Source organism: Rhipicephalus sanguineus, chromosome 11 (assembly GCF_013339695.2).
Source record: "Rhipicephalus sanguineus isolate Rsan-2018 chromosome 11, BIME_Rsan_1.4, whole genome shotgun sequence".
In the NCBI taxonomy this organism is placed as follows: domain Eukaryota; kingdom Metazoa; phylum Arthropoda; class Arachnida; order Ixodida; family Ixodidae; genus Rhipicephalus; species Rhipicephalus sanguineus.
Window position 1 is genome coordinate 97,660,999 of NC_051186.1, and position 15,119 is coordinate 97,676,117.

Below are 15,119 nucleotides of genomic sequence, written 5' to 3' on the forward strand. Positions count from 1 at the left end.
CTTGAAGTTCGACAACTATCACGATAAGACTGACATATCTTCAATATTAGCTTAACGCGAACATCACCAACATCAAGGACTGGAGCCCCTCGTTTCAATGAGCGCCTAGCTTTACAAGCTTGTCCAAGGTATTTGTTCGCGGACCACACTTCATCACTAAACCAAGAAACCTGTAGATATGAATGTAGAAGTGCAGGCGAAAACAAATAGAGGATATATGCGGCAACACATTACAGTTAGAGTACAGCATTGTTCTTTTGAACGTTATGCAGACCGAAGCCTTAGTCCCTTAGGCTCCACTAAACACATCGTGCCAACCAAGTGAACGTCTTAATCCACAAGTGATATTGGCTCGATGTACGGCTACAATATAATGCAAGACTTTTTCTTGGCAACCGAAGAAGTTTTTGGACTGCGTGCAACGATGTTTTTTTATTTAATTATTTAACTTATCTTCTGTAGATGCTGCAGCGTAATATAGTCTACGGCAGGAGTGGATTTACAGCAGTAAATATACACAGAGAAAGCAATACCAATACACAGAGTTAAAAAATGAAATGAACAAGCAAATGCACTTGCCCACGAGACGAGGATTCGGTATGGATGTGTGTCTTGGGTGGCGGACATAAAAATGCGAGATGGGCGTCAAGGAACGGAACCGGGAAATGAAATCCAGTTACTCAATGTACAGGAGCAAAAGCTGAATTTAAACACGTTAGTGGGTGCATAGTAAGGTATCAAGTTTAAGTTGGGATGACGTGTCGTTGACAACTCTGCCGCGAAGTTAGCATAGTTGCTATTTTAGAGTTTAAGCAAGTAGGTGACCTTGCAGGGCAAGAAATTTAGCGATGTCATACGGTGACGTGAAGAGAGCGATGTTAAATTCAATGAAGGAAGTGCAGTAAACGGTGAGGAGTCGCGATCGTAACTGCGACATGTCTTAGGCTTTTTTTTCGAATTTTTTCTGGTTTCTAAATCTCGCACAGCTTATAATGCTTCCAAATGACAGATGCGCAGTCAACAAAATGATGGATTAGCAATTTATACAAGACGAACTTAGTTACGAGACGGTCTTTGGACAATTAGTGTACGACATCGATGGCCTAGTTTTTCTAGTGCTTTGATACGTACACCACCAATATGTCCAGACAATGGTGCGTTATTTGTAAATATTTTACTGATACCCATATTAAGATACCGTATCTAACACACGGCTATTGAAGCTGTAGTTAAAAACAGAAGGGAATGATTTTTTTTGTGGAAACACATTGGCGCGGTGTGATCAAAATTACTGTTCCTTTGTCAGGTTTCGCACTAACTGCAAACCTAGAAAATGATTGCTGCATGTAGTAATGATTATTAGAACAGCTAATAACTTCATATAATGCGTTGTTATCGCCATCCAGACTAATGCCGGTAGCGACGTTAACAGGTAAAACATTTATTCCGATCAAAAAAAAAAATATATAGTAGGGGCCAAAGAAGGGAGCATCGTGGTAGTCCAGATGTCACATTAGTATGAGCAGAGTATATCAAGCTGTAAGAAACTAAGAAATAATTGAAATAAAGGTTGATGTACAGTTAAAAGAACCAGAAGAAAGAAAACTCAAATGTGCCTTTCCCGCCGCGGTGGTGTAGCGGGTACGATGTTCGGCTGCTGACCCGAAGGTCACGGGTTCGATCCCGGCTGCGGCGGTCGCATTTCCATGGACGCGAAATGCTAATGGCCGTGTACTGTAAGATGTCAGCGCGCGTTAAAGAACACCAGATGATCAAAATTTTCATATACATCCTCTATGGCGTGCCTCATAATCATATAGTGGTTTTGGCACGTAAAACCCCCAGATAATATTATTATATTAAATGAGACTTTTTACATACGAATTATGTGAGCGTGTGCGCATGTTTCTTAAATGCGAAGCATTTCTTAGCGAAGCAAAGTCACCTTTACCATTTCTAGCTGTCTAGCCGCCTACGTCTGGGCGCTCTCGTGTTCGCCTCCTAACTCGGTATACACCAAAATTGAGTTAGAAGGGCATGAGTGCATGACGAACGCAATGCACAGGTCACGACACAAATAAATTGACTGGCCTGTCGCGTACGTTATGAAATGGTTTCCGCCAATCACGTGTGGCACATACCTGCTTTTTGCTGCCCGTGGTATACGGGTATGCGCCACAGGTGATTCAGCACAGGGAGAGCGAGAATATACTTTGCAAATCTTAACCCAAAGCGTTTAGGAGCTTGTGTTGCATAAAATCTGATGCCGACGACGAGGGCGTTGTCGATGAGTGAAAAGGCCCGATTTGAGCGAAAGAAATGGGAGTCAAGTATTCTACCACAAAAGCACGCCAGTGCTTTACACTGCTTAGGAAGAAGACCCGATACAAGCTGCATGTGGGGGGACAACGCCAATAGTTGTGGCAGTTCTGGCTGATACAACTAAAAGCCATCCGCTTTGAAAACAATGCAATGAACATTCACTACGCAAGCCATATTCAAGCGTTGCTCGTAGAGGCCGACGACCGCTGTTTATGATGTGCACGTCATCGCAGCATAGCGTGCACTTTGTGATAAAACTGATATCTCAGCTCGTACGCGAGTGCCAACTCGTTGGACCATGAGCTACGTTTTACACGCCATTGTATTCAACTTGCCAGGCAAGCCCAAGATATGCGCACAACTACCAAATTTACACAAAGACGTCGATCGACCTCGTAACGTTTGGGATGAACCGAAAAATCCCACACATGTTCTACTCGCTGACTGCTTCGCATGAAATCGATTCCCACAATGCGTGGGATCTGCCGGATTTTTTCACTGTTTATTGGTGCCTCCAAAAACGAAATTTATTTGCAAGCATTTACGCTGTAATTTTCCTACCGTTAAACACTACAAATAATGTCCCCCATACCTCCCCGGCTTCATTGTTTGTTGGTCGCATTTCGTTGTGTCTAACAAAGAAACGAGCCCTTGATCCATTCTCCTTGTTTCGGTCATTCACAGCGAGGGTATCGTTCCGACAGACTTAATCGATGCCCTTGGGTAATACGCGATGGTTTATTTGTCCCCTGCTAGCTCGTAAAAGGATTGCGTACTACGTGACGCCAACTGCCAAAAAGAAAGAGTGTTGCACACTCACGGTAGTGGCTGCGAGCGTCGCTGCCTAAACTTCTAGGATTACATGCACAGAAATAACCAATAAAGCTGACGGGAAAGCGACAGACGCCGCAGCTCAATCCTCCTTTTGTATGGTCCCACACGCATGTACGCTTCCCTAGCGGGAAGTTCGCGAAACGCTGTGGTAAGGTAGCCGTACGCCTATTGGTCGTGGAGGCTTTCGTCCTGGTGAGACCGGTTGTCACGGATGACCCGCAAAACCCCGCTCCCATACCAAACGCAGAGGGAAGCACAGGATAATGAAAAAAAAAGCAAAAATGGGCCAGCTACGCACTAATAGTGCGAAGACTAAGGAAGCGGCGGAGCTGGTGGCATTGCCCTCCTCTTTTCCCTCCTTCTCACCCTAACTTTTCTTTTCCCCTTGCTATACTATATTACACAAGACAGCTCACTCACGCGAAATCTGGGGAGGTGCGAAGCACCGGTGTTTCTCATAGGGACACGTCAATAGCGATGAGAGGACAGCGTTCCCTCACTACTACAGACAGCGTCCAGCGCCCATCGCAGAAAGGGAGCTTTTCCTGAGCCAACGCGCCGTCTTATTTGCCACTCGGAGAAATGCACGGGGCTTTGTACCTCGAGGGCGAGCGCACTTTCCTGTTCTCTCGAGCTTTTCCCGGGCGAACGCGCCGTGTTATTTTCCATTTGCTTTACCGTGACGGTCGACGACACGAGACACCGTGACTGGCTACGACAGCAGGAGACGCCGACAGACTGAGCGCATAAGGTACTTTGCGCCCAAAAGGCGCATTGGTAAAGCATCAAAAGCGTTATACGAAGGTTGTAGGTTCGGTACCTACCGGTGGCGATGTTGCTTTTTTGTGCACTTTAATTCACTTTAATTTATGTAATGATAAGTAAGCTACAGTTAAAAATTGCAGATAATGTCCCCCATATCAGTCTTGGCCTTATTGTCTGTCGATCACATTACGTCGTTTCAAGAAATGAAACATAGGCTCACCTCAGACGGCGGTCCGGGATCAGACACTGAGCTGTCATCGTTCTGTTCCTTCTGGTCCGCTCCTACGGGCACGAACCGTTCCACGGCGTCGGTTCCAGTCCTAGTGCCGTCAGGAGAGTTGGGGACAGCGGTCGCCGCATCTGCGGTGCTGGCCTTGCCACCTTCCAACTCGCTGCTAGGGTCCGACCCTGGCGGGCTTTCGCACTCTTGCTCGCTGCTATTTTCCATGCTCATAATCTTCTTCGTGCGACGAAAAAAGCAAGGAAAAACACCGATTTAAGTGGGCTACTCTCTCCTTAGAAACACAAAACGACCGGACAGACTACATCTGTATATATGCAGCAATTCCGTTAACATGCGCGGGACGTCAAGAATTTACTATGGGAATGGCCTGTTTTGCTTATTTGGCAGACATTTAGAGTATATAGCCGATGACAGCGCCTGCGCGAAGATGTCTTTGATGCATGCGTCCCTTGCATTGACTCTTTCATTTCTCTGAAGCATAAATTTGGACGATTGATACGACATAACACAGTGTGCATGAAGTCATGATAAGCACTTTTACTGTTTTTCTGTTTCTATTTTCTAAAGGTGGCTCCTCGACAGTTGCTATCGTCACGTATACATTCATGATCCCACCCCTAAAACTCGAAACAGGAGCGAGCCACGTTCACTTCAAAGGATATGAAACCTATCGTCCAAGAGAAAAGCCTTTTCTAGTCTTCTGAGAATATTGTTCTTGAGCAACATCTCATTTGATGCGTGCGATGTTCTTGTCGAACTTGCGATTAATACAATGCATTTTCTAGCTCGAGCGATTTTTATTTTTCAGGCTTGCCAATATCTCTGTTTTTTATCACATGTCGCTCTTGCGCGTGGCTTCAAGCTAATTGCCACTCGCCAGTCAATTCTTTGTTGTTGTTGTTGTTGTTGTTGTTGTTGTAGAAAAAGGGGACCAATGTTGGAACATGCGCCTTTGAAACTGCGACAACCTGTTTCGCTTTTTCTGAAGACAGACGAAACTGTTCGTGAAAACATTCGTTGATTTTTGCAGAACTCTTAAGGACTACAAACAGGGCCTCACGTATAGCAGCCTAAAAATCGTGATAAGATACGACTTTTAGGCTGCTGTATTGGAGCAAATGCGTCGTGTAATGAATGCGCGTAGCGCTGAGGGGAAATCGAAGCAGGTTGCGCACTTACTGGTTCAAGCGGAAGTCCACGAAGGAGCGCCTGTCGAAGAGCCTCGATGCGCGTGGCCGCTATAAACAGGAGCTCCTGATAGAAAACCCCTGACAACGGTCACCGGCAGCGGCTCACGACGGCGGCCAGAAAAGGACGGCACGTGATTTTTCCTACTCCTTCTTCGTTGTCTTCACTCTTCTAGCAGCGCAAACCTGTGCAGGTAACGTGCTCGTAATTAAAGTTATGGAACTTACCCACTAGAAGGTACAAGAGACCTTAGTTGGTAATGCCTAGAACACGAGCCACATCCCGGGCCACTGCGACCATCCGTAGCTGATCCTTGAGGACGGCGAGAGAGAGAGAGAGACTTATGTCAAGATGAAAGCCTTCAATGCTTCATCAAATGCGAAACCTGAACGTTGGCAGCGTCAACAAGAGATATGCGAAAAACCATAACGTGATGACGGCACACATCGCCAAAATTTGTAACGTCCGCATGACCTATCACATTACTATGGCGCCACATAACGTGGCGTCACCTCATGGCATCGTCACACGACATTGTCGCTCGGTCAAAGACGGGCTGATCACGGAGGCAATGCAAAGTCAGGTGGGGTGCAGCTTTCTTTCGGAGGGGGGCTGGAAAGATCAATACATCGGCTGAGAAGAAAAATTCTGGCAAATACCACGTATTGTGGGAATTGATCTCATGCGAAGCAGCCACTGAGTAGCTGCCTACGCAGCCTTCTTTTTTTCTTTGCTTGGAGTCAAGTGCTACGACATGGATCAACGTCCTTGCGTACGTGGAATACTTTCAGGCATTAGAGGGCTTAGCAGGCACGTTGACTGTATTGGAGCCTAAGCAATAGCTTATGATCCGACGTAACGGCGGCACTCACGTTACAGCACAGGCGTCAGTTTTACAGAAACGAACAACACGCTAAGTGGTTACGATCTGCATATCATAAGTAGGTGTCGTTGGCGTATTCCTACCTGGCCGAGCAACTATTGTCTGCAGCTTACTGAGTCATAGAAGTATATATGTAAGTTCACGCTGTCCAGTAATGTATTTCTCTGAAGCAGTTTCAAGCACTTGCCTGACTATGTGGTAGAACACTCGACTGCAACACCGAAAGTTGGGGTTCTATTCCAACTCGAACCATGCTTTTTATCCCTTCGCGTCCATAGGTACTTTTCGCTTTCCAATGGAATGCCGCATGCATCGTGCTTCACGCCAGAAAGCGACGAAGGCGCTCTTAAAGATTCTACGAGCGACCTGCCTCGTTGAAGAATAATGCAATTTCCCTGTGTGTGTGTTTCTACTTAGCTCCTTGCCTCCCTCATCAGTATTTTTCTTTTTTTTTTCTGCCTCCCCTTACCCCTTCCCCGCTGAAGGGTAGCAAACCGGATATTTATATTCCGGTTGACATCCTGGGCTTTCCGCATTAAGTTTCTTTTTCGCTCTCCGATAGCGTCGCCATCGCCTGCACCGGATTTTGTGCTACGCGGCTTCGTAAACGCTATCGTGTTAAGATTTCCAAAGTCTATTCTGGCCGTTCCTCGATCGATACAGACTTGTGGCACATACACGTATTCCTTGGGCCGTCCATGGTATGCGGGCATGCGCCAAACGTGACCGAGGATAGGGGTTGCATGACACACGTGAGAAGGAGGTCACGTTAGTCATGTGATGACCCACTAATCGTTTTCGTGATTTACTAATGTCTACCCATAAAAATGTTGTTATACACACAGTCAAGTAAACGGCCACGCGAGCACAAAGTCGTAGGCGGATGGACAGACAGACAGACAGACAGACAGACAGACAGACAGACAGACAGACAGACAGACAGACAGACAGACAGACAGACAGACAGACAGACAGACAGACAGACAGACAGACAGATAGATAGATAGATATAGATAGATAGATAGATAGATAGATAGATAGATAGATAGATAGATAGATAGATAGATAGATAGATAGATAGATAGATAGATAGATAGATAGATAGATAGATATGGTCAAAATGCCTTTGGTAGGGAAAATATTAATGAGAACTAACAGACAATAATGCCACGGAAAGTATAGGGCATGCTATTGGTAGTAAGTTAGGATATAAATATGAAGAAAGTAGAGTGGGCGAAAACATAAGTTGCCGCAAGCAGGGACCGAAACTACCACCTTCGAATAACGCGTCCAATGCTCTACCACTGAACTACGGCGGCGGTCATCTTCCCGTTCACTTTATGGGGCATATATGTGCATTTTAAACCTAGGAGTGTTGGCGCCGATCGCAGCCATGGCGGTGACTGTGGAACACTATTCTTCTGCCTGTTGGCGTCACGTAGCACGTGATCTTTTTAAGGGCTGGCAGCTAACCAATGATCTCTCACATACCACCTCAAGGCATCAAGTATGTCAGAACGAGAGCCTTTTTTTTTTTATTCAGATACCCTAAAGGCCCAGAAGGCATTACATAGGGGGGGGATACAGTTAATGTGGCAAATAAATAAAATACACACTGAACAATGAAATCAGCGTACATGAATAAGTAAACATCGAATGGTGTAAAATCAGCTACGTGTGACAGTATTATAATACGTAAAAAAACAATCATAAAGTAAAGTTTCATAACAATAAACATCATCAGTATCACATGAAACTAATAGAAACAACACTAAATAGACAAGCGGAACAGAATAAATAAAACGCAATGTAAAAAAAAAGAAAAAGAAAAGAACATAGAAAATCAGCACTAGTGAATTGAGGATAGATTTTTCTATAGGCTTCCATTTTGTCCTAGAAATGACTTTAGGCTAGTTACAAATGAGTCATGATTCACAATGCGCACAATGTCAGCAGGAAGAAGATGCCATTCACGAATGGCGAGGAGAAGTGGGGAGTGAAAAAAGAGATTAGTGCGGGCGAAAATAGGTTCAATTATATGTTGGTTATCGAGTCGCGAAGATATATGACGAGCTGGCCTGATATTGAAGATATCGTGGGATGACTGATTGAAGTGAAGCTTATGAAAGAATGACAATAGTGTCAGCAACCTGCGATTTTCTAGAGGAGCTAAATTGAGTGAAGATTTTATTTCAGTTACGCTTGATGTTCGTAAGTAGTTTTTTGTGATGAAGCGAGCAGCCTTATTTTGTACCGACTCCAGTTTCTGTTTGAGGTAGGCCTGATGCGGATTCCAGATGAAGGAGGCATATTCGAGTTTTGAGCGTACTAATGTTTTATAGGCAAGAAGTTTAGTTTCGGAGTTCGCCGGATGCAAATTACGCCTTATGAAGCCAAGTGATCTGGATGCTTTACTGACAATTATGAATGAAGGAAAGAAGTTGACTTTTTAAGGGTTCGTTTTTTTTGTTATACACAATAATAACGAGAACAAACAGACAATATTGCCACGGAAAGTACAGGGGATGCTATTTGTATTAAGTTATGATATAAATGTGAAGAAAGTAAAGTGAACGAAAAGATAACTTGCCTCGGCTGGGACCCATATCTTTTCGCCCACTTTACTTTCTTCACATTTATATCCTAACTTGCTACAAATAGCATTCCCTATACATTCCGTGGCATTATTGTTTGTTAGTTCTCATTATTATTGTGTCTAACAATAAAAACACGAGCCCTTAAATAGTCAACTTCTTTGGTAGGCAAAGAAATTCTTCGCATTTAAAAAGAAGACGGCTTTTGCCATGGAGTCGTCTTAGGCGAATGCATGAGAGAACCTGGGAGTTTTTTGATGGCTTAAAAGCTGAGAGGTTGGCCTGCGTCAATGACCGCACCTGCTACTTGGTGATGTGAAAGGGGAAAGGGTGGAAAAGAGAGGAAGTGAGGAGGTATTAATCGTGAGGATGAAGGTGGCGATGAAACAAAAACGAGAATATCCAAAGACCCTTAATTGTTTTGCAGTCTCCTGTCCATTGAGCCCTGTGCAAGACTTTCTTGAAAGCTTTGAGAATATTTCGCTGATGACGAGGATCAGGCGAAGGTTATAACGGAACTTCTTCCAAAAATTGTTGATTGGCAAATTTCCACAAGAGGGCTGTCAACGATTGTCTTTGTATGGTACATTTGCGTCATAAGTGTCCTGTGGTTTTAGGACTAGCAATTTTCTCCATTGCAAGGCTTTCTCCGAAAGATCGTTAATGTTTTAAGGTAGGGGCGCAGCCAGAGGGTGGCACACCGGACCCGTGCCCCGGACGCCCTCTCGAAATTTGTTTGTTCCCATGGCATGCAGATTAAAAAATGACGCTCGAACACATCTGATTGCACATCCCCACTTAAGATCAAGGAGGTACCACCCCTACCCCCCCCCCCCAAAAAAAAGAATCTGCCTACGCCCCTGGTTTAAGGGATGAAGGATTTTAGTGCTGCTTGTCTGCTGCACCGACAAGAACGCAAGGAAGGCATAAATTTTTATAAAGCAGCGCGTACTAGCGCTGGTATAATAATAATAATATACCAGTGCTTATAATACTGTTATTTAATAGTAATGATTTCTGGAGGTTTGTGTGTCGAATTTACAATACAATATTGATGCGCGCCGTAGTGGGGAACTTCGGAATAATTTCGGACAACTGAGTGCCTTCAACGTACACCTAAATCGAAGCTTTCAAATGTTGTTGAACTTCGCCCCCATTGAATTGCGACGACTATGGCCGGCAAAAGAATCCGAGCCCTCGAGGTTAGCAGACCAGACGTGTGCTGAGATGAGATGGGAAGGAAAATCTTTTGCCCATTAATGAAGATGTTAAAAAAAATGGTTCCACAAGACCTAGTTTAATTTTGCACAGTTATTATGGCAAATTACATCCTTTGTCTAATTAAACTTGTGTAATTAACTATATGCAGCTAAATATATAATGTAACGCTACAGAAAGCCATGCCCCAAGATAATCTACGAAATGGTCTTAAATAATGTTAAGCAAAAAACATTGAGGGGGGTGCAGGCTTGCCAGAAAAAAAATAAGTCGAAGTCGAGGGTCTGCAGAAATCTCATCTGGACGGGATGAAACACTGGTGAAAACTTGGAAAGACGCCGACCAAGCTTGTGAAGATATTTTTCCAGAAGTGTCTGCTGACACTCAAGAGCCATGTTAAGAACCTTTTGAGCAAGGCTCCCGTGTGGAGCTGAAACGTCTGAAAATATACAGGGTGTCCCAGCTATCACGCAGCACTATTTTTAAAAAAAAAAAGAGGAACAGCGTTACGCGAAGTAAACCGACTGCGTATTATTCCTAGTACACTGGAGTAGCCACTGCTAATTTCTTTCGTTATTGAGGTTTAAATAATTAGCCATAATTATTATTGCAACTGGACAAGTGCCCACCTAATTGTCGAAATGTCAACGAGGCGCATGCAGGCATGTTCAAATGTCATCTAACTGCGCTATTTCCAACAACGTTCTAATTGAGCGCTCATTTTTTCCAGTTCACCAAGAAAGCCTGCGAAATATGAAAAGTGACACGTGACAAGGCCGATGCACGCATCGGGAACCAGTGCGCTGAAACAGGCTCACTATGAGGTCGCCAGTCTCAAGGAAAAGCACAAAGAAAAAAACGCCACGCCTGCGCGGAAAGAGCAGCACAGTCACAGCGAAAGCTCGATGAGCGGCATTTCTAGAGCCCGTTATAAACTCTCTTGTGGCTACTAATACAACTACACTAGCAACGTACCCCCTACGCCAGAAACGACAATTTTTGTGAAGTTGGAAGCACCCACCACGACATTACTCGTCATTCTGCAGAGAAGCGAGGTACCATCTTTAAGGCATTATGTGCAGTTTCTTGATGCGACGACTGATGACGATGAAGAATTATGACTGAGCCTTTTGTAATCGGTTGGAAGCTTTAAATGACCCACTAGTTACGTACTTCGCATTGTGTGACGCCAGGTCGTTATTTCATTCTCCCACCACACTTTATAACATACGCTAACGTGAGAAAGAGATAGAGAAAGGGAAATAACTTTATGGAGACCCCGAGGAAATGGATCATGGGAGCCTTATGGGCTTCCTTGGCAACCAATAGAAGTGCACTTGCGCGGAACCCACTACGCTATAAATCATAAATTTTGTGAACGAAGGAAGCAGCCACTACGCAATTTTTCTTCATTCTGCGCAGAACCGTGGTATCTGCTAAACACCTGTAAGGCCTTATGTGCACTTTGTTGATGCTGTGGCTAATGACGATGAAGAATTATGGAAGACCCCTTTGTAATGGGTTGGGAGCATTCAACAAACTACTCGTTGCGCAATTCGCATTGTGTGACGCCTGGTTACAGAATGCGCATTATGCGACACTTCGTTGTTATTTTACTCTTCTACCACGCTACATTACATATGTTAATGTGGTTCCTTCCCGACATGAAGACTGTATAGGGTCTTTTTGCAAGGCAGCTTTAAGCACCGGCGTGGCTCAGAGGTTGAATACTGGGCTCCCACGCAGAAGGCCCAGGTTAGAACCTCGTTCTATCCTGGATTTTTTTTCTTATTTCGTTTTTTTTTTCTTACTTCGAGCGATAGTGGTTACGGACATCGGCGGCGGCGGCGGCGGACAACTACGGCGCCAAAAAACGGCCGGTGAAATGATCTCATAACAGCTTTCGCTGTAAAAAATATATGGATCGCCCAAACTGCTATCCCCGGCCGAAGGAACACACCGGTTGATTTTACAGAGTCGGGCCGTAATCAGGACAGCGCTCCTGTCGCGTTATCAGTGAGAACAGTCGGCGGTGACATATGGAATACGATAGCGGTGTACTATATAACGGAATGAATCCTAGCGAAATTCCGATGCATATTGTTGGCGCCCGACCTGTACCCTTGCCAAAATGCGGAACGCTGTCTCTGACAACGGACAACTGGCGAAGCGGTTCTTTGCAGTAAGCTTATTTGAGGACGCTGGTTTCCTGTGCGGGTGGGAGCGTAGTCACGTGTTATTTTTCATATTTCGCGGGCTTTCTTCATCACCCGCAAAAAATGAGCTCATAATTAGTACGTTGTTGAAAATTGCGCATTCAGATGTCGTTTGTACATGCCTAGATATGCCTGAATGACATTTTTCATAATTGCGCGAGTACTTGTCGAGTTTTAAATATAATTATGACTAAATTATTACAACTCATTAACAAAACAATTAGCAGTGGCTACTCTAGAGCACAAGGAATGATATGCAATATATTTGCTCCGCCTAATGCCGTTTCGCTTTTTTAAGTCGTGCTGCGTTATAGCTGGGACACCTTGTACATTCACCTTGGTCGGGGTCTTTCGAACATTCGACTTTAGTCGAATGGAAATAGTTCAATGCAGGAAAAATGCAATCGTGAATACTTAGTCACCGTCGACCAAGAGGCGCTGAATGTGTATAAGTCGAACATGGATTTATGGATGATGCAAATTATTGTGATTTCTGTAAGTTCAATACCTGCGAGGGCGTTTGCTGCCTTCGTTGAAACATGCTCAGTGTCTTCAATGGCACTCAAGTATACTCTGTAAGCAAGAGTGATATATTTATCATCTGAAACATTCGTTTCTTGAAATTTGTTCTACAATTATGTCATGCTTCTGTAGCAAGCAATATATTTTGCAGCAGCGCTGTTCTGCTCGAGGTTTGCCGTGTGTCGTAGATGGAAAATTATCGTCACCATGAACCGGCACGCGCTCAGTTACCGCCAAAGCATTCTCTACAGATCAGGCGCGTAGCCAGGATTTTAGGGGCGAAGCTCCTTAAGGCGGCACCCGTTCGTCCCTCGTCGTGCTCGTAGTAGTGAGTAACAAGTCTTACCCTTTGACCTCCAAGGTGGTGCCGGTGGGAGATTTCTCCTGTGCGTTGTTGAACAATAAAAAATTCGCAGCGTGCGTGTTAACTAAAAGCCGAATTCTTCTGTCTCTGTAGAAGTGTAAGTGTTAGCTAAAAGCCGACTTCTTCTGTCTCTCATTCCCATTAGCAGCCATTGTTTACCTCCAAGGTAGTGCCTGGTGAGATTTCTCCTGTGCGTGATTAAACAATAAAAATTTTGTTCAAAACGCCGTTGATTGATGAAATAAACCAACGAAAGACGCCAGATGTTTTGTAAAAACAAAACGAAAGAACGCCAGATGTTTCTAAAGCAAAACGAAAAAGACGCCAGCTGCTTAACGAAAGACGCAAGGTGTTTTCTAAAGCAATGGTTTTCTAAACAATGAAAATTCACAGCGTACATGTAAAATTAAAGTGAGCTGCAAGTCGTCATAACTCATCGAACCTTTAGTATAAACGCGCCCGATCTCACGTCGGTGATGATGTACTGGGCAGAATTCACGGAAGATTCACGGTTTACCGATGAACCTCCGCAGCTTCGCCCACTCATTATCATTCACTCCGTGGATATGCTGTGATTTTTTTCTTCGGGAGGGGGGGGGGGGGCAAGGCCTAATTGTTCAAAAGAAAGTCTTTCCATGGCAAAAAGGGGAAAAAAGTTGCCCGGGAATATAGAAGGCTGGACGAATTTAGGGGGGAGAGGGGGGGCCTGCCCTCCTTGCGTGATTGCTACAAATGGTTAACAAGGGAAGCTGAAAGGTGCCCAGCTGTGCTGGGACCCAGGCTTGCGCGACTTAGTGCAAGCTGCGATAATTTTTGCCATACGCTATGGGCTGTACCCACAGTAAATATAAGCGGGATTTTCAATCAGAACTATGTGATAAATAATTTCAGGTGCTCCAATTGTGTAGCACTGAGCTCCTATTTGCCTTCTTGTGTAACACCAGTGACCGTTACACCCTCCGTGAGGTTGACGAGTGCGCACGCGCTTTGGAAATTATCTTGCACTAGTAGTGGGATCACCTCATACGTCCCTGGCGTAATCTTTATCAAGGCAAAAGCCTTAAAAGTCTCGTGCCATGATAACCTTGAACGAAATGCCGGAATGAGCATGTCGTTGAACACGAGCTGCGCATTGCTTCGTGTTTGTCGCGTTCGCAGCACCAAAATTACTTAAAAATGGAAAAAGGCGATCACGTGATACAAAAGCGCACGGTAATATATTCAGACTGGATGGCTTTCGCCCTCGAATTCGTTTTAGGCGAATTAATAAGGGACAGTGCGAGTTGTCAGCAAAGGTGTCTGCTCAAAAGTTAACTTACTCAAATAGTTGCACTCAACTGCGAGATTCCTTTTAAGGCGAAAGCCTTAGAGGCCTCATCAAGCGCGAAAATGGACCATCGGCGTCCCGCCTCGGCGGTGCCTACTCGGGTGATGCAAAAATCAGCATCATCACTTGATGACGTCACGGCGTGACGTCACAGATCGCTAAACTTTGCGACCTCATCATGACGTCACTAACGTGATGTGACATAATGAAGTAATCACGTGACGTCGTTGATTTACCCTGCCTCCGGGATCGGTTGGCCGATCACGGAGGCAGTGCAAAACCAAGTGAGGCGCACAAAGCTTGTCTTGCCACCTATCCTGGAGCCCGTGCAAAACCACTTAACGTGCAGAAAACTTTCGGAGGGGGGCGGCAGAGGACCGATGCATCAACTGAAGAAAAAGAAAATGGCTTTCGCCTTCGGGTTGTCTGAAGCGATAGCCTGAGGGTCCCGGTCAGTTTTTTTTTTTTTTCAAATGTGCGTTCGTACGCGGTATCCAGTGCCCTTGAAAAGATTAGAAAACCAAAATTATCTCCTTTGTGGTCTAAAAACGGTTAGATACGTTGGGCGCTGGGAAAAAAAATAATAAAGTGAATGCGATCCCGCGCAACATTACGTACCTAACGGTTGGGCTTATGCCGCTT

The 15,119-nt window shown here is 44.8% G+C and overlaps 1 protein-coding gene across 2 annotated transcripts in view; it reads right to left on the reverse strand.

Moving 5' to 3' along the window:
• LOC119373314 (sulfotransferase 1C2) overlaps positions 1 to 4,403 on the reverse strand; it is a 321,565-nt gene extending 317,162 nt beyond the window's left edge. For both annotated transcript variants that reach the window (XM_049410982.1, XM_037643339.2), the window contains exon 1: positions 4,142 to 4,403. In XM_049410982.1, coding sequence (XP_049266939.1) covers positions 4,142 to 4,375 — 234 coding nt within the window. In that variant the 5' untranslated portion in view covers positions 4,376 to 4,403. The remainder of the gene's footprint in view (positions 1 to 4,141) is intronic.
• Positions 4,404 to 15,119: the final 10,716 nt, after the last annotated feature.